This window comes from Sphaerodactylus townsendi, linkage group LG11, assembly GCF_021028975.2.
Source record: "Sphaerodactylus townsendi isolate TG3544 linkage group LG11, MPM_Stown_v2.3, whole genome shotgun sequence".
In the NCBI taxonomy this organism is placed as follows: domain Eukaryota; kingdom Metazoa; phylum Chordata; class Lepidosauria; order Squamata; family Sphaerodactylidae; genus Sphaerodactylus; species Sphaerodactylus townsendi.
Genome location: NC_059435.1, coordinates 31,469,776 through 31,491,912, shown reverse-complemented (window position 1 = coordinate 31,491,912; position 22,137 = coordinate 31,469,776). Strand labels below are relative to the sequence as shown.

The following is a 22,137-nucleotide window of genomic DNA, read 5'->3' as shown; positions in this document are numbered from 1 at the left end:
AATACCATGTGAGACTGAAATGGTTGGTGATGGTGTCTTTTTTCCATTTCTTTCAATATGATAGGACACAGCAACCATTCACATTAAGAAGACTGTAAAGGGGTCAGCCAGCCAGAAGCAAACTCTGCTCCCTATTTTGGGACTAACCAAAAGTTCAGCCCCTGAAAAACAGCCCATAATTTTTCTTAACAGCTTCATTGTGGGCTCTGCTTCATACTAGGGAACTGGTAGGATTGATTGACTGGCTCCAAATCTAACTTTTATTTTTTAAAAAATTCACCATAGTGATTTGTATGAAATGTCACTTCTGGGATGGGATCACATTGGATCAGGTTACACAGGCGTTAGTTTAAAGCATTTTGGACAATTCGCAAAGAAGGAAAGGCCAGGTTTCTTAAACATCCCTCGGGCATCTAGCAAAAAAAAAAAAGCTTCGGCGAGTCTCTCGCAGCAATTCTTCCAATTTCCTGGCAGTACGTACGTTGTACCGCTGATTGCTTGCGCAAAAGCATCTCAGCCTCCTTCAAGCAGCATTTTGATTCTCTGATCCTTTCAGAACCTTTAAAAGAAGCGAGAAAGCCAAGCCCGTTCTTCCCCTCTGCAAACTGTACAAAAAAGTTGCTTTGCTACGCTTCAGACTGCCTCAATGTCCTTTGCAAATAAAGGAGGACTACAATTCCCAGCAAGCGCCGGGTGAGTGAGGGGCGGTCCCGGGCAGCTCTCCAAAGGAGGGGGTTGTCTGGCCTGTGTTGCTTCTGCATGGCCGGTCGCCTTGGGAGTGTAGCTCCTGCCCGGACTGCGACCTGCCTTTGGAAGTAGTAGAGGGCGGGCAGTTGCAATGGCTTCATCGCCCTTGAAAGTCTGCATCGTGGGATCAGGAAACTGGTGAGTAGCAGCGCACGATCCAAGTGGCAAGGAAACCGCACCTTCTGCTCTGGGTGCTGTTGAGTCCCGAAGAGAAGGAAGAAGATTCAGTCCGCCCCCTCCCCTTTTAATACCTGCTGTCATTTATGTTCTTAAGGACTTTCACGGAACCCCTTCCATAGGCACATTATGGGAGGCACAAGAAATGGTTGCAACATTGACGTCTCATTTCTGGCAAATTTCTTCTCTACTTCCTTATGGGGTGGGTAGAGGGTGGCACAGCATTAATTTGCTTCAACGTGCAGTGGCTTTGCAATAGTTGTGCGTTGCTGTTTTTGCATGGAAATAAGTTTACCCTGTGAGAGTCTTTGGGATACTGGGCCTGAGTTGATTTGCTTTTTAATGTTGTTGTTGTTGTTGTTGTTGTTGTTGTTTTGGTGGTTTGGATGGTTTGCTAGCTGCAATGATAGTATTCTGTATATGGTGGGGAGAGGTTGCCCAGTTTGTAAAGGTGATATAATACAAACTGGAGAATGATCCACAAGGGTTCATACAGCATGGACTCTTCCCCACCCCCCATTTTTCCAGGATGGTGTCCAGTGCTTTGAGTTCATATGTGCAGGAAGTATGTCAAATGAATACACTCTTGCATGTACACCAAGGTCTGTCTTTCTTTGACTTCTGTAGGGTAGGGGCTTGAGTTTCACAAACATATAGAAAATAGCACAAAGTCCAGTTGCAAATTACTAGACATTTCTCCCCAAAATGCTGTGTGCTCTCCCCAAAAGACGGTTTTCATAAGTATTCCTGTTTCTTGGCTCTGTAACTTGAGTGGGAAATCTAAGTTGGTTAGGCTTATATTTGATTTAAAATAGTTTTTAAACATCAACTCTTCTACTTTATAGTCCTCATAAACAAGATTTGTATGTGGTTCTGAGATTATTTTAACTTGAGAACGGCTCACTGTTAGAAGCTTGTTTTTTGTAAAGAAATGCCAAATCTTCTATCCGCAGAGGTTCTGCCTGGCAAAAGTTATCTGCATTTGATTTTACTGTCTTTCTTTGAAGATTAGAACTTGCTTCTGAAAAGTGTCTCAGTATAAATGATCACTATACCTAACATTAAACTGGTGGTTAACCCTTCTGTGGATGATAATAGCTACAAAATGAGACCGCTCAATGGGGCCTCTACAGGAGATTCTACAGGGGACTTCAATGGGGCCTCTTACAGGGGACTCTGTAAGTTGACCGAAACAAAACAAAAAACCCTGAAAAATGTGTGGCCTGATGAGGAGTAAATATGGACCATTGGCTGGACTTTCACTTCAAATATTGGCCCTCATGGCACCCCTGGTACTGAATATGCTCCAGAAGGGATGGCATATTGAGAAAAGTTATGTGTCAGGCCTGATTTAAACTTTGCATGGGCACCCTGTATTGTTTTAACTGTGCTGCAACTAGAGTTGCCAGCTTCAGGTTGGAAAACACCTGGAAATTTGTGGGGTGGAGCCTGAGAAGGGTGGGGTTTGGATAGGGATGGGAAGTGACTTAAGTGGCCATACAGTCCACCTTCCAAAGTGGCCATTTTCCCAGGTGAGCTGATCTTTGTCACCTAGAAAAGGTCTCTAGCCACCACCTAGTGGATAGCATCCCTAGCTGCACCCCATGCAAAGCGATTTCAGGCAGTCGTTATAATAAGTTTAGACTCCAGATTGAGTGGTCTTATGCCACCCCCTTTTATATATTAATGTATAGGCCAAGTGCAAAGTTGCGGCCTCCTCACTTAGCCCTGAACCGCCATCCCAAAGTCCTGTCTAGTAGCACCTCTGGACACCTCTTAGCGATTGATTAACACACCAGATATCCGGTAGCCAGGTTTTGTATTCTAATGAGGGACCCATAACTGGTTTGCATGGATAGCAGTCCTGTTTAAACTATGCAAGTTTTCCCCACTGCTCTGACTGCATTTAAACCAGTTTTCTGCTAGATAATAAAACAGGAGAAGGATGAGAGAGGTTGTGAGATGGGATTTCCAATTTTTTACCCACATGCATGCATACACACACTGTTCTTCATGATGCCTCTAATTTATATTATATATCTGTTAATGATATGGAAGCAAAAAATTATAATTCAGCACATGAGACTGGTCCCATTCACTCCTTCAGTTCTGAACCTAACTTTGGTTGGTTGTACGCATCGAAAGAAAACCTGCTCCTTAGCTGCTCTGTTCTTTTTCATTTCTTAAGGCATACCCTGAAGTAAGATGTTTTTACATCGGCATTTATTTATTTACTTGTCTGTTTACGCTTATTGGCTGCCCTTCCCCATTACAGGTTCAGGGTGGCTTACGACTGTTTATCCAGCATATTAAAAACAACAATTTCCATATAAAACACATCTGGCTGTGCAACCAAAGTTGCCTCTGAGCCATGGCCAGGTCAGAAACCAGACTGAAATAGATTCAGAGGCTATTTATCCTCCAGGAAAGCCTTGAGCTGTTCTTGAGTCACTCTTTCAGCTGCCTTGCCCAGGAACAGAAGGTGTGACACAAGGGAGTAGTTGAAAGCATCAATGCAAGGATGGGTTCTTCAAGAGTGGCCTGACCACTGCCTCTTTCAGTCCCCCCAGAAAGACCTCTGAACTCAGGAAGAGATTAATAGTATCACTTGAGGCCTGCCCAGCACCTCCTTTACCAGCAAAGATGAGCATGGATATAAGGAGCAAGAGGTAGACTTCATAGTGCCCAGAATCCTGTCAACATCGAACTGGGAGATGTGGCTGAATTGGTCCAACATGTGATTAGAAATGCAACCATTTTGTTAATATGGATACCTTGGTATCTCTACAGATTGCAAAACAACAGCTGAGATCTAATTGTACTGGTTCTTGTTGTTTGTAAGGATGCTAATTGAATATGTTTCTCATAGTAGCGTATTGCTAGATAGGCTTTGAAAAGCGTTGAAATAAAGATTAAATAAAATTTGGTCAAACCATGATTTAAATGATCAAGTCTTACTGACCAGTGATTTAAATGGAGATTTCAGTCAAATCCATCCTGATGTATTCTGTCACAGATATCACCTGTAACTGATGTCAAAAGATGCTGACCTTTGGTAAGCATCTAGACTGTAAAAGCAATTAAGGTGAGATACAGAGTCATCAAGCTACTTTCCATACTCTTTATCAGCACATGTAAATGGTTAAATGTAAGTGGTTAAAATTCTGTATGTGTAGAGATACATGATAAGTTATTTTCTGGTTATGTTAGTGTTTTGTTTTTTGCTTGATAGACCATTTAGCTTGGGACTGACTAAAGTTCACTCCCACTGCTGAGAGGCCTGACCCAAAAGACTCTTGCCCCAGTGATGTGATGTGAAATGCTTCTGTCCAGTTTTATTACTGTCTATATGTATTGTCATAGAAAAGAGATGTGTGTGAAAAAGAACGACTTATAAAAATGAAATGCCTATTTATGCCATGCTACCGGGCCAGATTTTGCCATTATTTATTTTGCCATTATTTATTTTGTTCCCCCCTCCCCCACTTTATATTGTGGGTGTGTGTGCGCGCATGTGTTTTCTACCAAGCACATATTGTGAAAAGAAACATGTTTTGGCTCATGATGAAAAGCTTCAGGCAAAGTATTATTTGGCATCTCTAGGGAAGATCTCCGTTGTTTGGACGGCATCCATTGGATGCTATGGCTGTTTCTCAATTTTCTTGTTTTGTTTAGTTATAGAAATTTAACCTTCTCCTGGAAGGTGCTGACCTCACAATTTGAAGCAACAAGGGCCTGCTGTGTAATTTACTTTTGTAATTAGACTGCTGCAGGCTCAGCATTTTGCAAACTAATCCAAATTGCAGAAAAATCCTCTTAGCTGGAACTTAACTACCAGCCTAATTTTGCTTTTTGTGTATTAAACAACTCTGCAAGCCAAAATCAAGGACACTGGTGTCATAGCTAATGTTTTTCTGAGTGTGGGTTTGTGGAAAGGTGAATGGGAATGGGAGCGTAGGGTGAGCTTTTGACAGTTTTGATGGACTGCTATTCTTGGGAAATTGCCTGACTTTTCATTCAGTTTCACAATCTGAGAGGGAATGAAACTGTGCAAGACAAATTATGAAATAGTTCCTGTCGATCACCGAGGTCCCCTTTCTAGCACTGAGCTTCAAAGGAGAGGTAGTTTTAATGAATGTCAAGGAATAACTTGCAGAGTTTCTTTCCCCCAGTTGTCAGTTTTGCTTCCTTGGGCTGTGGTGGTGCCAGACAGTTGCAACATTAAAAACAACAACTGCAGAGTCAATCAAATCTCCAATGGCCAATCAGAAACCTTACTGGGCAAAAACCCCACCTGGCACTGCCCACTTTCTAAAAACACTTGGCAGGTACTGGGGAAAGTATCAGCAGGCACCACAGGGTTCATGGGAATCACACTGGGGACCTCTGGGTTAGATTCAACAAAGTGTTCATGTGGATGGAAACATTTCAACTTGGACTGTCCCTTTCTCACCATCCCCTCCTGCTGCAGCTGAGAAGCATTTCAAGAGGGAAGAATTTTGGCTGCAGCAGGAAGTGGAGAGGCAAGAAAATCACAGTCCTCAAAAAGGCTCCGCTGGATCCATGCCTAAGTATAAATCCTGCAAGATGTTGCAAAGCAGCTGGCAATCACACTGAGCAAGTTTAAATTTGGTTCTGATAGGCAGATGTTTAATGTCTTTATTCTCCACATGAATAGTGAGTTGTTTCTTTTCCAGGGAGCTTTTGGTTTCCAATTATGCTGCATTTGGTTTCCAATTATGCTGCTTATTTGTTAAACTACCCTGCTTCGGGAGATATTCTTATATGTTGCTAGCTTTCATGCATTCTACCACTGACCTCCTTTTTCAAGTCATTGGTGAAAACACAGTGATGTCTTTTCTTCCGTAATTTGCACATTAGCAATTTTATGCTAGTGAATAGGACAAAATGTGTGTGTGTGTGTGTGTGTGTTTTCCCCCTTCATTCAAAGCATTTCTGTACATCTTAAACATCTTGAAACGGCCAAGCCCACTGGAAAGTACTTGGAGGGGGATAGCCAGACGCCATCCACATTTTTAAATGGATTCTGTTTTTTATGTAATTAATATTTAAATTACGTTTTACTGTATGTTTTAATCTGGTTGTAAACTGCCCTGAGCCCTCAGGGGGAGGGCGGTATATAAAACTAATTAATTAATTAATTAATTAATTAATTAATATAATTCATTTATTTCTGGCACTCAAGGTGGATACAAAAGCTCAAAAACAATTCAGTAAAACAATATATATTAGCTACTACATACTCTGCTTCAAATCAAGAATAGAACCATGACACCTCCCTTTCAGTATAATAAATTTATTTTAAACAATAAAATGCATTCAACAAAGTGCAATAAAACAGAATGACACAGTGAAGCTTGATTAATTAAATCTAACATTAGAAATGTCTTTCATGCAATCAAAGAATCATTAAGTATAAGACGTCTGAATTGGTTGACAATTACCAAATTCCAACTGAATAGATCGTACCCCTGACACTGGGCAGTTTTCATTTTTTAAAATAGTATTTACACCCTACCTTTCATTTGGCTCAACAGAATTTAAGCTTCATGCAGATTGACAGAATGCAGACAGTGTGCGTGCCCTTCTTTGCATTTCTTACTCCCTGATATCCTTCATTGGAGAATGTTTGATTAGGAAATGGACCATTACCTTGCATATTGACATTTCTTCCTCAGAATTAAGCAACTAAGATTTATTTCCCTCTTTATTACAGGGGATCTGCTGTAGCCAAAATAATAGGCAATAATGTAAAAGCAGTAAAGAAGTTTGCTTCCACTGTAAAAATGTGGGTCTTTGAAGAAAATGTTAATGGAAGAAAGCTGACTGATATCATAAATAATGATCATGAGAATGTAAAATATCTTCCTGGATACAAGCTGCCAGAGAATGTGGTAAGCCTTAGAATAGCTTGGTTTGGCCAAAGTTGTTGTGTGTGTGTTAGTCTATGGTCACAATAGGAGATGTTACATGCAGGCATAGACCAGTTGATATCTTCAATGAGGCAGTATGAAGTGGGGTTAGTGTATTAAGTCAAATGAACATTCAAATGACAAATTCACATGTCATCTGGGAATATTCTTAGCCAGTGATTTGTTGAGGTTTTCAAAGCACTGCCTTCAGTCTGGGGGTATCTACATGCACATTGGATTCCTTGTTCTGGAACTATCTTCTCTGAAGATAATGGAAAAGCCAGGAGCTCTATATGTGTTTTTGAACTCATGCTGTGCTCTGGGCTATTTAATAGCTTAACAAACATGTTTATGCACTGAGAGAAAAGAATACCTGGATATTAACAAACTTTTGGTGAAGTCTGGGAATTGCTAATTTCCCCTGCATTTAAGACACTCACAAAATAATTCTTTTTCTTTCTTAGAAATCTTAGCTCCTCACCCCTTACTTTCATTCTTGATCAGGTAGTCATAATTATCCCTTAATTATCCCTTGTGGCCAATGCATGGGTGTACACTGTTGTACAATTCTTCCATGGAGTATTGTTTTTGGTATTGCTTGCCAATAATATTGCTTGCTGTTACGTTTTTATTGGAGAAGCTGTGAATAGTATGTGGGTGGGGGACATAAAAACAACTACCTAGAGCAATTGGGTAGATAAATAGTAGTTACACTGGATAGGATAGTACCAAGATAGTAGAAGTAAGTATATTACTGAAAATAGTGAAGTACTTACGGAGTACAATCCTAAGAATTATTTTCTGGGAGTGAATACCACTAAATATCCTAGGCAAAGTTACTCTAGTGTAAATCCATTGATGTCAACAGGCTTAGATTGTTAACAATTCGATCTGGGGCAGAGTTACTATGTGCTTTTTCACAAATGAAGTGTTTCATTAAATGCAAGTATTCTTCTACCTTCCTGGTTAACCCACTTAAAAACAACAACAGTCTCCCACTTAGGAGTAGAACTACCAGCAATATTATTTTACTAGGTTAGATTAGTCAGAGAAATGTCCCAAATCTGCTCTTCCTTACAGCAGTTAATTTTCTACCTGTATAAATTAAGCACTATGCACATTCAGGTTTTTGCCTTTCCAGCTGAAGGCCTATGTCCTTGAAGAAGCCAGCATTTGCTTAGCTTGGCAATCTCTTACTTTCTTTGACAACTGTAGTAATTATCATTTCTACTGAAGGTGGGAATAACAAAAAGTTTCATTTACAGTGAACTGCCAGGGATTAACATAGCTTGGGGGTCCCTAGCCTTTTTGAGTCTGTGGGCACCTTTGGAATTCTGACACAGACCACTGGGCACAAACAGAAAATGGCTGCTGCAGGAGGTGGAGTCAACCACAAAATGTCAGGGAGCAAGGTTACATATAACTTTGGTAGTAACTCTTCAACATCTCAGACAGAAGTCTGTTTCCACAGGAAGCCTTTTAATCTGCACAGCCAATCAGAAGCCCTTCTGGGCACCCACCCCACCTAGTCCCTTTAACTTTCCAAAAACCTGTTTTGGGCACCAGGGAAGGTGTTGATATGTGCCATAGTGCCCATGGGCACGCTTGACATTGTTGTTTTTTTAAAGAAAGGAAGGGGGGAATCCTTGTTTCACATCTCCTCTCTCTCTCTCCTTCCTCTTCTTTTTGTTTTGTACAGGTTGCCATCCCAAGCTTGAAAGAAGCCGTTAAAGATGCTGACATGTTGGTTTTTGTCATTCCCCACCAGTTCATTCACAAAATCTGTGATGAGATGATAGGCCATGTAGCCAAGAAAGCTATTGGCATAACGCTCATTAAGGTATATAAGAAACAGTATAAACTGGTTTTGAACATATAAAAAAAAATCTCTAAAACAGTTCGTGTGTGTGTGTGTGTGTGTGTGTGAGAGAGAGAGAGAGAGAGAGAGAGAGAGAGTTCTTGTTTTCCGTATCTGAAGGCTTCAGTTAAAGGAAAAAGTCTTATATTTTCTTGACTACTTTTCCTTTTGTTGTTATTGAGACCATCCTTCCTAGATTCTTGTTTATTTGGTATATAGCTTCTCAAGAACTTATAGCTGCTTCAGTAAAGCTCCAGTCTCAGTTCTGTCCTTATACTTGGTCACACCTGGTGCTGTTTTACAGTGACAGAACTACAGCTTGGATAAACCTTGGATAACTTTCAGGGGTAGAGAAAATGCATGTAGAAATAGCTTCCAAGAATCTTTGGCTGACATCCCAAGCATTGTGATCTGTGCTCTGATTGTACATGGGATTTTTTCAGCTCCTATTCATGCAGTGGTCCCCACTGCTCTCAAAGCCCTCACAAATGGAAGGGGGATCTTCCTAAACAGCACTGCTTGAGATGTGCAGGGATGCTACAGAAGAAGAAAACCAGTCCAAACTCTTTATCTTCATTCTGTGCATGCACACAAGTGCTTCCTGCATCACTCTGATTTAAAAGCCTGAATCAGTTACCTTAACGTATAAATTCAGGAGAAATAGTAAAATAAAAAACCTCCCCCCCACCATTTGAATCATTTATTTACTTATCGCCAAATGTGTTGTGACTGCACACACTGGGGAATTAGGCACGTCTAGAAATACTGTGTGCTAGTGATGTGTGGAGATATTCTGCTTTGCTTGTGGACAGAGGTAATTACCATCTCTCTTGGAGGATAGTGCAATCAAGAGCTGACGAATGCTTTGATTTGATTAGTGGGTTAGATCCAGCCAGCTTCTTCACTCAGTCTCACCCAGTTCTCCATTCTCAGCCCCTGTCCCACATGAGATATCTATGTAGTCCCCACTGAGGAGAAAGTTAGGGTATAAATGAACTTTACATGAAAAATATATATATTTCATGTAAAGTACATTTATACCCTGCCTTTTTCCTCAGTGGGGACCCAAAGAGGCATGCATGATTCTCTTCTTCATTTTAATGAAGATTCTGTGATCCCTAGAGTAGCATTTTTGACTGGTCAAAGGGAACCCACCCTTTTCAGAATAGCTGGTTGGATCCAACCCAATATAAAAATCTTCTGATTGGGTCAGACTTCTAAAAAGGTGCCAAAAAAATTGTGCCAAAAAAATTTGATGGTAACATAGTCCACAAGTGAAGGGTGGCATAGCAGTTCCTGTAGAAATGAGATTTGAGTCAGATGCAAATAATATGTAAACTATTGCAGATTCCACGCACTGGCAAGAATAATTTCCCCAGTTGAACTTCCTGTTATGATTACTGACTTTTAGCAATTTCCTTTCAACATTTGCTACAGGGAATAGACGAAGGGCCAGAAGGACTCAAACTCATTTCTGACATCATCCGTGAGAAAATGGGAATAGACATCAGTGTGCTGATGGGAGCAAACATAGCCAATGAGGTTGCCGCAGAGAAGTTCTGTGAAACCACAATAGGTAACCTTGAGGAATAATTGATCCCTTGAATAAAAATACTCCCGCTGTTAAGTGATCATCAGGCAGTTCTCTTTTCTTTCATATTTTACTTGCCAAACTCCTCTGCCTTTCAAAGATACAAACAGGAAAATATTGTGGTAAGAAAGAGAGAGAGATTAACAACTGGAACAATTTGTGTCTTGACTGCTGATTGGTTTTTTAGATACATTCGTCCTAGTCCCAAGGACAGTTACCCAGCTTTCCTAGAATACTCATGAAGGAGAACTTCCCACTGTACAGTCAAAGGCTTTCACAGCCAGAAATCAACAGCTGTTGAATCAACTGGCTGTTGTGGATTTGAATCAGCTGGCTGTTGTGGGTTTGCCAGGCTGTGTGGCAGTGGTCTGGTAGGTTTTGTTCTGAATATTTTGCTCGCATCTGTGGCTGGCATCTTCCGAGGCATTCCACAGAGAGAAAAACATCTTACTGTGGCATGCTTTTGAAGATACAAGCCATAGATGTGGGGAAAACGTTAGGAGTAAAAATTACCAGACCACAGCCCTGAAAACCCACAATAGCCAGTTGTCACCCATCCTGAATTGGATCCTTTCTAGGTGGAAGATGGCTTTTTTTACGGAGGGCACCATCCATTCGAATACACAGTTCTGCTTCGTTAATTTGTCACTGGTCGCACCCATAGTTTTATTAACCCAGAACAGGAGTCAACCTTATTAAGGGAGGGTGTCTGGATTAGTAATTTCTTATAATATGTGACACTTGTGGCCTTAGTGAGCCCCAGTTCATCCAAACATGTTTACTGAGGGCTGTATGATAGTCAGTCTCTTGTTCAGGTCAAGGAGAATCAGGCAGAAATCACAGTTCAGCCATGAACGCTTTGGCTGACCCTGTGTCACTAACTCTTAGTTTGCCCTACAGGGACCCTGTGAAGATAAATGGGATGATCTCACCATAAATTCATTAGAGGAAAGGCAGAATTTAAATATGGCACAATGTACTCAATGGATTTGAATTATACATGCAGGTTTCAAAGCAGAGCCGCTTGTATTTTGTTGATCTCTGGTCTGTTTGAAAATGGTTCCTCAAATAAAGTTAGCCATTCTTATTGTCTTCCATCCAAAAAGGCTGTAAAATTTTGGAGAATGGCTTCCTCTTCAAAGAACTCCTCCAGACGCCAAATTTTCGCATTACTGTGGTGGATGATGCCGATACAGTTGAGCTTTGTGGTGCTCTTAAGGTAAGATTAGTTCAGGGCAGGAAAAAAGTTTACTGAACTTTCTTCCCCTAAAATTAGAGAGCAGTATGCTCTGAGAACTCAGGACCAGGCCTAACTCTGATGCAAGGAGTTAACATGAGGGAAAAGTCTCAGCCTCAACCAGGGGCGTAGCTTGGAAAAATGGAGCCCAGGGCAGACTCTGAGTTTTCCATTCTTCCCCCATTGGCCCACATGCCACCCCCCACATGCCACCTCCTCACCACACCCCCTGCACCCCACTTATCTTAGCCAGGCAGGGGTACATGCAGCAGCTCCACTGGTCCTGGTGGAGTATGACTAGGCAGGGGCACCTGGCAGCAGCCTCTGCTGGGCCTGATGGGGCAGGGCAAGGGGGGAAGGAGGAGGGGTGTGGGGGTGATTTTACGCCCCCATGTGACCTCCCCCAACGGCATCCGCCTGGGGCACCTGTCTCCACCCCGCCCCGTGGTAGCTACGCCACTGGCCTCAATCAGGCCGGCTCCTTGACTGCCACAAGAAAAAGGATGCTGTACTGGATGCATGATCGGTCTGATCCTGCAAGGCTCTACTTATGTTGTTAATGCTTGCTTCCTCTGTAACCTCAAGCAAAGGTAAAGGGATTGCTGGACCTCCCCTCAGCCTGTCTTCTTTCAAGAAGCTTTTTCTTCCTTGACAACTAAGGGAAAGCACTGTGATATTTCTTAACTATGTGACTGAAGAGGCAGGCAATGCCCATCACTGCTCCTACCCTCCTCCTTGTTGTGTTTAGAAATTGCCAGGAAAAAAGCAATTATAGCCCTGTTGTAATTCATCTGTTTAAAACTAAGGAGCGCGAACCAAGTCCTACTCTATAGGGGGAAAGATATCGACGGCCAGGTGAGCTCATACAAAAACCAAAGAAACAAAATTGTGTCCTAACTTTGATGCTCACCCATAGGATGTAAAATATTGTGCAAGCTTTTGGGTTCTATAGACTTTCATTAGGCAGATGAATTGAAAAATGAAGGAGGAAAAAAGCAAATTTTCCTGGTCCCAATCTTAAGACTCTGTCATTCCAGCCTTTGGTGTTAGATGCTGGCAGTTTGATTGCTGTGGGTGTTCATTTACAGCACTTGCCTTCTGAGAAAAAGGCAGCAAAAAACATAAGGTCCTCTAGTTAAAAAAAGAAAAGACATACTTCAGCAAGGCCCTAATGTCTAATTTATAGAAACATGTTTTTAGCTTTGTGCTGCATGAGACAAAAGCCAAGACCCTGTGCTAAAAGAGAAGCGAGGATTGCTGCCTATAAATGTCAGCCCCCAGCCTAAGTATCTGGCAGCATAACATGGTAAAAATGTCCACTGCAAAGTAAACCTTTATCTTCTTTAAAACTTTGTGTTTCTTTTTCCTTCAGCCATCTAAATAGAAAGATTCCCACAAAGATTATTGCATCCACTGCTTTTTACTTTAGACAGTCAACTAAAAGGGGACATGATAGAAGATTACAAAATTATGAGTAATGTGGATAAAATGTTCTGTGCATCAAAGTTCTGGCCCACTTGTTCTATAGTACTGAAATTTCTGAGTCATCTACTGAAATGGCTCAGCAGTAGATTCAGGACCAAAAAAAAGTCTTCTTTTATGCACTGCAAAAGTGACTAATGAGGTTTGCTTTACTTATTTGGTTTATCATCTACCATATTCAGTGATGTCCAAGGAGAATTACAGAATTATAAACCAGGGAATCCTCAGGTACACTATGCAGTCCTGAGCAGAATTATGTCCTTTTAAACCCATTTACTTCAGTAGACTTAAAAGGGAGCAACTCTTCTTATGATTGCACTATCGAGCATGGCCATTGGTTTAGACGGTTTTAAAGAGGAATTATTATACAAATTCTAGGAAGAACCATCTGTTAATGTCTATTAGCTGCAATGATGAAATGACATCTCCATCTTCAGAAGTGGTTTGCCTTGGAATACTGTTTGCTGGGTGTCAGCAACACCCTGCTTGTAGGCAAGCCACCAGGGGAAATAGGCGGCTGGATAAGATGGCACCTTGGTTTGATCTGGCAGGATTCTTCTTTTGATCCCAACCTCAGGGTTGAAGGCAACCCACATGCTACAGAGGGAAAGGGAGAATTATTGGCATTCTGCTGCGAACAGTGACAATGTTAGCTGCTGAAGTAAGACTGCATGCAAAATGCAGCTTTCCTATTTTCCATGGTTATTACAAAAAAAATCTGTTGTTCAGATGCACACATTTCTGCACATCCACTTCAGATTTTCCCTTTTCATTGTATGACAAAAAGGCTGATGAATTGTGATACGCGAATAACACTGGAAGTGTTAATCTTTGCTTTAAATGACGGATGCATGATATAGTTATCAACAATCCAAAGGTGCCATAGAAACAGGGCTAGGAACAGCTGCCTGTCAGCAGAAATTTCCTGTCTGCATTGGCCGCTTGACAGCTTTCCCTCCGTAAGGTCAAGTCTAATGAAAAGTATGTAAATGCTTTTAAATGAGAATGCCTTCCTGTAAGAAGATGGAGACGTGCCAAGCTTCAAATACCTAAAGCCATTACCAGTCAATTTGTGTGAATCCTGTTTAAATGTTCAACATGAGATCTGGGGTGGACGGAGAAGTTACAGTGGCCTAAGAGCCAGCCAAAGGGTTTGGACCCTGTGATGCCAACAGTGGGGAATTGTCTCACCTGGTGCCTCTTCCCACAAATTGGCAGCAGTGCAGGAGGAGGGAGTTGGTGAGCTGAAACAGATCAGGGTTTTTACTATGAGGGATCCAACCCAAGCTCTGCGGTACTCAGAGTCGCTGATCTCTGCTTGCGTGGTTGTCAGCAACCCTCTGGGAAAGCTCCCAGTAAGTTATATGAGGCAGTTCACCACTTGCGATATCTGAATGGCTATTTGTTTTATTCTTTGCATGTTGCTATTACATATTCTTTCAGATAGCTTTAGAGTCGCTTTGAGGGAAGCCAGAATCGCTGCTACCTTCATGAATGCCTCTGGTCCTGCCTTTCCTACACTCCTGCAGGCATTGTTTTGCACTCCCCCTGCACAGATCCATTGTTCATTATGATATATTAGCCACATTGCGTATCCCAGAATTGTTGCTGTTCCTCGATCATCCTGAAAATAATTTAGTAGTGTTCCATATGTCTCCAGTGCTTTCTCTAATGTGGCGTAGCTTCATTTTGGCAGCTCCTTGTCCAAGGCAGGAGGAAATGCAAGAGAAGTTCTGTTATTTATCTTGGCTTGGTGCTAAACTTGGCAAGATGCACTTGGCAGTCTATCCTGAATTGTATCTGCTCTGGCAAAGTTCTCTGCAGTTCACTGAATCTGAACTCAACCTTGTGATCTATTGCCTGTCTCAATGCTGTGCATAGTCTGAATGTAGAAAAACTGGTTTGTACATTGGTAGATATCTCATAGCATTCACCATTCGAGTATATGAAATTGCTTTATCCATAAACTCAGATGAAGGTTTTACCCCAATGCTAACTTTGCTTTAACTGGAGATCATACACACTGACTGCAGTTTTATACAAAGTTACTTCAAAGTTACTCTAGCCTAAGCCTACTGATTTCAGTGAGCTTGCAATGCCCCGTTACCTATGGAATGCTTACCTTGGGGCTCTGAGTAGGACTGGCTTTCTGTCCACTGGATTCCACTTTAGTTTTTTGCGGATTTTGTTCAGGGTCGGGGGAGGTGGAGGTCCCTCTGTGGCTCAATCGGACCACAACATAAATAGACATAAGTAAGCCTTAAAGATTTAATTGTAATTTCAAAGACTTCAAACCATGCATTTGTTTCAGCACCAGTCTCTCCCCCCTCCCCCCTTTCTTCAATAGAACATAGTGGCAGTTGGAGCTGGCTTTTGTGATGGCCTTCGCTGTGGGGATAATACCAAAGCTGCTGTCATCAGGCTCGGATTAATGGAAATGATCGCCTTCGCAAAAATCTTCTGCAAGGGGCAGGTGTCAACTGCCACTTTCCTGGAGAGCTGTGGGGTGGCAGATCTCATCACCACCTGTTATGGTGGACGCAACCGGAGAGTGGCCGAAGCATTTGTGAAAACAGGAAAGGTATAGTATCTGATGCCTGCATTTCTGTTTAGCGTTTTCTCGTGGCTTGAGAGTTACTCTAGATCAGTGGTCGCCTTAGAGGATGGGAGCCCCTGTGGGTGGCTGTGAAGCTGTTGCAAAGGGGACACAAATCCACATATGTGCTAAGCACCTTCATTTGGATCTTTTTATCATTATGTATTTTTTCAGTCATTATCAGGATACCGATAATACAACTACTATCATTGTAATATTTTGATGTTTAAAAGGGATCCTCATACTGTTTAGATTCAATCATCCTTGCTTGGGATGATCTTGTGTTTTGTGGAAATATAGATTAATGCAATCGGCTGTAGAAGAGGCAAAACAGTGCCTATTGTTAATTTTCCTGGGGATTTTCATTTCCTTGAAACATTTCTATGTTCAGTTGTTCCAGTAGGTATGGCTGTGAATTCAGAACAGGTCCACACTGTTGGCACATCCACACAGTTGCACCTTTCCAACTCCATTGAAGTCAGTGGTCTTAGAAGGGGGCAACAGAGTGTCGTACTACAAGACTCATAGTGCAGCTAATATCAGTTGCATCAGCCTGGAGTGGCCTTTCTTGCGAACCCAAATGACCATTGGGGATATTTCAGTAGACTCTGTGGGTTACGTACCTGGTATCCCTCTTTGACCACTAGAAAGGTGAACGCGGAGCCTAGGATGCTGCCTTATGGACTGTCACTCAGAATAGGAAAGCAGAGTTGCAAAAACAGAAGAGGGAGGACGAGGAATGCCTTTGTGTCATAGGGTGGGAGAGATCTTTGGAGAGGAGAAGTCTATGAACGGCTGTAAAACATAGAAGCTGTGAATGCCATTTGCACATTCACTGTTCGCAAGTAACAAGCAATTGAGTCATCTTGGTAGTGCCCTACCTGGGAAGCTTCCTGGGGGCATCTGGCTACCTAGTGTGTTTAAGAACGAGTGTGAACTATGGGATCCTTTAATCTGATTCAGCAAGGCAACTCTTACCTTTGATAGATGGAATTCCATAGACGAAAGTTCTACAGCCCAATCCAGAGATCCCAGTAGCCAGGGATGGCACTGTCCCACTGTCTTCAGAAGACTTTCTGGCAGTGCAGGGAGGCAGAAAAAGCCAAAAAAGAGGAAAAAACCCTCTGCCAGAAATAGGCTTTGTACCTTATGTACTTTATTGGCCCAGCTATTTTTGGCCAAGCACATTTTTGAAGATTCTCTGTGAAGTTCTTCTAATAGTTAGAAAAATCACTCTCTTGTTTTGAAATGGGCATCTACTTTTATCATCTTTTAAAAATATATATTCAGACAATTGAAGAACTAGAGCAAGAAATGCTGAATGGGCAAAAGCTCCAAGGGCCACAGACTTCTGCAGAGGTGTATCGCATCCTTAAACAGAAAGGATTGACGGAGAAGTAAGTAAGAAAATGGTGGTATTTGCTGAACCCATGTGGCAAAAAATGTTTTTCTTCTAGAATTTGCTGCTACTAGCTTCTGATAGTTATTTGGGTGGGGGGGTGACTGTGTAACAAACTGCAATGAACTGTACCCTAAGCTGAAACCATATATTGTGGGTTTGAGATCAGCAAGACAGAGGCTTCATCAGAGGATTGTCCAAAGCATGATCCGATTTGATTCGGGGGACTGGAAATATACCTCCCCCTAATGAGCTGTTCACTTTCCATCAGGGCTGGCTGATGGCCCAGGCATCTACATGGAGTGGTGTGGTGATGGAGGGAGCAACATTTTTGACCCCGTGGCCTCCTGGTTTCTTGGCGTGGATAAGTTGGAAGTGGGAGCTCCTTGCCCCTTATGCTCAGGTCCAGGGTGCCATTTCTGAGGTGGCAAGGGTGGGGGTGGGGGTGTACCTCCCTCTGGTGCCAGTCCTGGAGCTGAGCAGCTGCAACAAAGACAAGAAGAAGATCCTTCATCCTCAATCTGTGCTGCCACTATTGTTGCCCTGTGTGTGCCACAAGGCCAGCATGTATAGCAGCCCACCCATGCCATACTGATGGCATGCTGATTAGGGGTGCATACCACTTTTTCTGGTGTTTTTGGATTTGGGTTTATTGAGCTGGAAAATGTTTGGTAAAGCCAAACAAAAATAAACAAATACACATACCAGTAAATGGGTTTTTCTGGCTTTTTTTCTGGAAATCTGAAAATGTTTGGCTCTATTAAAGGCTGTGGGGAATTTTATTTGAAGCGGGGGAGGGGGTGTTTTTCAAGTTAGAGGCACCAAATTTGCAGCATAGCTGCAGGTGATTCTCCTTAGAACAGGGGTAGGGAACCTGTGGCTCTCCAGATGTTCAGGAACTACAATTTCTTGACCTGAACCAACCAATTTCTTGACCTGAGCCTTAGAAGAACCCCCAAGTTTGATGAACTTTTATGGGCCCTCAAAGGGATTGTCCCATCTTTCTTTGGGAGCAGTTGAAAACTCCAGTGGAAGATGGGGGCTTGAATCTAACTATTCCACTGGAGATCAACACTGCTACCCTCTGATCATCCAGGGGCAAATACTGCCCCCCTTGGATTGGTTCAGGTCAAGAAAATGGTCTTCTCCTGGCATGCCTGGGAATTAAGTTGTAAACATGGAACTCCAAGTTCATGTCTTGTCAGTGGGGCATTGCAGTGCAGAACAAACTGACTGATGTGTGGACAGTGTTTCACATAGTTAGGCTCTAAGACAGTGATGGCGAACCTTTTTGAGACCGAGTGCCCAAATTGCAACCCAAACCCCACTTATTTATTGCAAAGTGCCAACCCGGCAATTTAACCTGAATGCTGAGGTTTTAGTTTTAGTTTAGAAAAAAACGGTTGGCTCCCTCTTCCTCCACCCCACCCCCCCCCCGCTTGAACAGGGGCCAGCCTGCTCTAGCCTCCAGCAAGTCCCGTGTGCACCTCTCTAGCATCTCTGCCTCCTCTGTGCCGCCACCCCCCCCCCCCCCGGCAGCAGCCACCCAGAGCACAGGCACCAGGCCCGCCAGCCGAGGCCTCCCTGCTCACCGCGGTGCACGCACGTCATGCTCAGTGGCCCAGGCCAGTCTAAGTGTGTGTGTGGAGTGTGTGTGTGTGTGATGAACTCTGTGTTCGCATGCCCACAGAGAGGGCTCTGAGTGCCACCTCTGGAACCCGTGCCATAGGTTTGCCATCACTGCCCTAAGACATTGCCTTTCTATGTTGTCTTTTCAGGTTTCCACTTTTTGCTGCTGTCTATCAAATCTGCTACGAAGGGAGACCTGTCCAAGAGATTATCTCCTGCCTTCAGAGTCATCCAGAGCACATATAAAGCATCCTTTTTTCCATTGTCACAACTCCTGCTTTTCCTCTTCATGTGTGAGTCTGGATAGATGTAATTAAGCCTCACAAGAAGCCACTCCATTAAGCAATCAGGGCAACACTTGAACGTTTCTAGATTTCTGCACTTGTCATAAAATTACACAACTCTTGGATTTGTTATTTTTTTACCAGCTGAAGTTCGAGTGTTTTCCCGCTATTCTAATGCAGCACTTACATTCCTATTCTAAACCCAGTAGGACTCGGGGAGGTCAGAGCTCTCAACATGCATTTTAAAAACTGCTAATTTCCCTTCCTGCCTAGGTTTAGATCAGGGCCACAGTTTGTGAAAGGAGGGAAAGGTTAACCTTTTATTCTCATGCAATTTTTCTGAACTGCCATTAGCTGCATGAGAAAAATGTCCATTTCAGACTTGTCTTTTGTTTCTCTAGCAGGGCTATCTACCACTTAGGGGGCAGATTTCTATTCTTCTGCCCACACATACGCACAAAATCCCAATCCACATTGGGAGTCCTCTGTTTACTTTTCGGCTGCAGTGCCATCCTAAGTAGAGTTATATCCTTCTATTGACTTCAGTGGATTTAGAAAAGCATAACTCTGTTTAAGACTGCACTGTCAGTCATGGCTCTTTCACATTTTGCCCAGTTGCTCTCTAAATTAATGTGTCTTAGCACAGTGGAGAAAGCTTGATCATTTTTGTCTACTTCGTTCTGATTCTTCCTTTACTCAAAGAGCCCTGGAATTAAATGCAGCCTGAAAATGCCTTTTGTTTCGGGGTGATTCACTGAAATGCACTTGAGTTCTGTAGGACAGTTTTGACCTTTAGTCAGGTTTGCACGCCGCTTAACAGAAGCACAAAACCATTTTAGTAGAGAATCAATTGGGTAGCACTTACTTGTTAAGGAGGAGGGCACTTGAGCTTTTAAACAGATTTTAACAATATTTTAGGAACAAAAAATTCAGATGCGTGTTTATGTGGGTGCTAATCTTTTTCAAAAGGAGCATGCTTGCAAACAGAAATTTTTCCTGGCCTTCTTTCCTTCATTTTTTTTGTTTTTTCCTTTCTCTTCCTGTATCACATAAGAGTAAATATGGACACAGTGTTGATATGTCGCAGCACTCGTTCAACCCAGTATGGCTTTGGACTCAAGTATGTGTATGTACAATTGGCTCTTATCAGAGACTGTTGAGGTGATGATGGGGAAGGATTATGACCATTTGTACAATTATCTGATTATGGCACTCATAAATGGTGACATAGTTTGTTGCTACGTGGATTAACCTACTTTACCAACACATTTCCAAGAGTTGGTGAGATGTGAATTTTTTTGCTACAAATTATTTTTGCCATTGTTGTTAAATCCCAAAGGTTCATCTTCATCTGGCATTCTGTATCTTTGCCATCCTTCTCTAATAGACCAGTTCCCCAGTTCTTCCTCTCAAACCCTTCCTGCAAATAGATTCCTAAATGTTGTGCTAATTGTACATGAAATTCTGTTCCCCAGTTGTTCTTTTGTAGCATCAGCACTCCTAACATTCACATTGCCATGCTAATCCACCAGCTACAGTAGCTGCTCACCAAAAATGGGATGAGAATTCTTTGGGGTGCATAATAGTGTCATTCCTTGAACTCTGATAAATTATAGTGGCTTTTATTTAAGTGCCTGTTTATTACACTGTGTTTTACCTTTTAGAAATTCGTTGACCAGTTCCCCATTGCTTTCAAATATGAGAAGTTTCTGGAAGTTGTTCATAGTCTAAACAGCCTTGACTTCCTGTTGTCTTAACAAATGAAAGCTTGAGACGGCCTAGTCTTGGTTTGGTGAAACTGGGACATCAGTGAATTGGCTTACCTGTTTATGTGGGGTGAAAGACATTTACACCTTTTGAAAAGCTTGTTTATAAAGAGTCAAATGCATGACCTGAGAAGTAGTGCTACTGGATCAAGTCCCAGAAGTTAATTCTGTGTTCAGAAAGAAACTCTGGTTGTCTATTGCATACACTCCTAGCCTTGAAGGGATTTGGTATGATTACTACACTTTTTGTTGCTGACAGTTCGGCATTACACTCCTTCTGACTTGGTGCAGCTCATAATGAATTTTATTGGAGGCCAATCCTGCTTAAAGTCGACAGCAAGTGTCCTGCATAGGCTTGTTGTGGGTTGCAACCTTTGAGGCTGTCCCTATTCAGATGTCTAGAAATGAGCGTCCCAGATACATTTCTCTGCTTGGGTAAACATGGGAATGAGGGCTGCTTCCCATACAAAATATACTAAAGGTGGAAACATGGAGATCTTGTGTGTAGTAATCGTGTTGCATGCATTTGCTGTTTATGTGACTTTCTGTACACCCTGCCCCAAAACATAAGTGTGTAGAGAAAACAACACAAAGCAGTCCTTAGAAATGGCAGTTTGCTTCATCATTGCAACAGAGTTTCAAAAACGTCAAACTAATTATAGTGCTCTGCACAATGGAAGAATGTGAACACACAGCAGTTTGCCTTATTCTTTTAATCCATCTGTTGTATTCACTAATGAAGATGTAGACTGCTTCAGGTGTAATGTGGCAGGGTAAATACTGAAGGGTATATCTGAGAATTAGGTGATCTGGCCATGCATCAGGCAGCTTGAGAATACACACTCCTTTTTGTGGTATAAATCTATATAAAACATTTATCAATTTTTTAATATTTAACCATCTAATTTAATGATGGCTTTGTCTTGTATTTGTAACCTACAATATGTATTAACCATCCATGTTTTGTATAATAAGTAAAGGGCTATGTGAGCTGAATGTAATGAATTAAGCATACAGCTGAATTACTTACTCCACTTATAAAATGAAGACCTGTTTTTTTTTTCTAGAAAACCCTTTGACAATGAAATCTGATGCAAGCTTTAATGATGTATTTAATCAAACTCTGCTCATTTTATTTTTTCAATAAAAGCTAAGATTGTGTGATTATCCTGTATCAGTTCCTGGAAATTATTTTATTTGGTCTGCTAGACTGAAATATTCCTATATCACAAGATATCTCTTTTGATTTGCTTCTTTTTATTGTATTTTATTTTGCAGCATTCTCTGAGAACAAAAGTTTGATGAGGGTTCATTTTCTCTTCTTAGCAGTTCTTAGCCTAATAACACAACTGGAAATATTGTGCCACCTATGACACATATCAAGATATGCCTCTAACTCATGGGTTCCCAACCTTTTTGAGCCTGTGGGCACCTTTGG

At 42.0% G+C, this 22,137-nt stretch overlaps 1 protein-coding gene across 1 annotated transcript; it reads left to right on the top strand.

The window, feature by feature from the left end:
• The first annotated feature begins 713 nt into the window (after positions 1-713).
• On the top strand, positions 714-21,873 carry GPD1L (glycerol-3-phosphate dehydrogenase 1 like). Its single transcript, XM_048511260.1, has 8 exons — positions 714-885; positions 6,662-6,839; positions 8,557-8,697; positions 10,153-10,291; positions 11,413-11,525; positions 15,373-15,606; positions 16,912-17,018; positions 18,799-21,873. Exons 1-8 carry the CDS (start codon positions 839-841, stop codon positions 18,893-18,895), a joined length of 1,056 nt encoding a protein of 351 aa, XP_048367217.1. The 5' UTR covers positions 714-838; the 3' UTR covers positions 18,896-21,873.
• Positions 21,874-22,137: the final 264 nt, after the last annotated feature.

Bases quoted from the DNA above. Each gene is read 5' to 3' on its own strand.
- GPD1L (XM_048511260.1), top strand. From the start codon at position 839: ATGGCTTCATCGCCCTTGAAAGTCTGCATCGTGGGATCAGGAAACTG. The intron at 886-6,661 runs GTGAGTAGCAGC...TCTTTATTACAG, and splicing joins ATCGTGGGATCAGGAAACTG to GGGATCTGCTGTAGCCAAAA. The intron at 8,698-10,152 runs GTATATAAGAAA...CATTTGCTACAG, and splicing joins TTGGCATAACGCTCATTAAG to GGAATAGACGAAGGGCCAGA.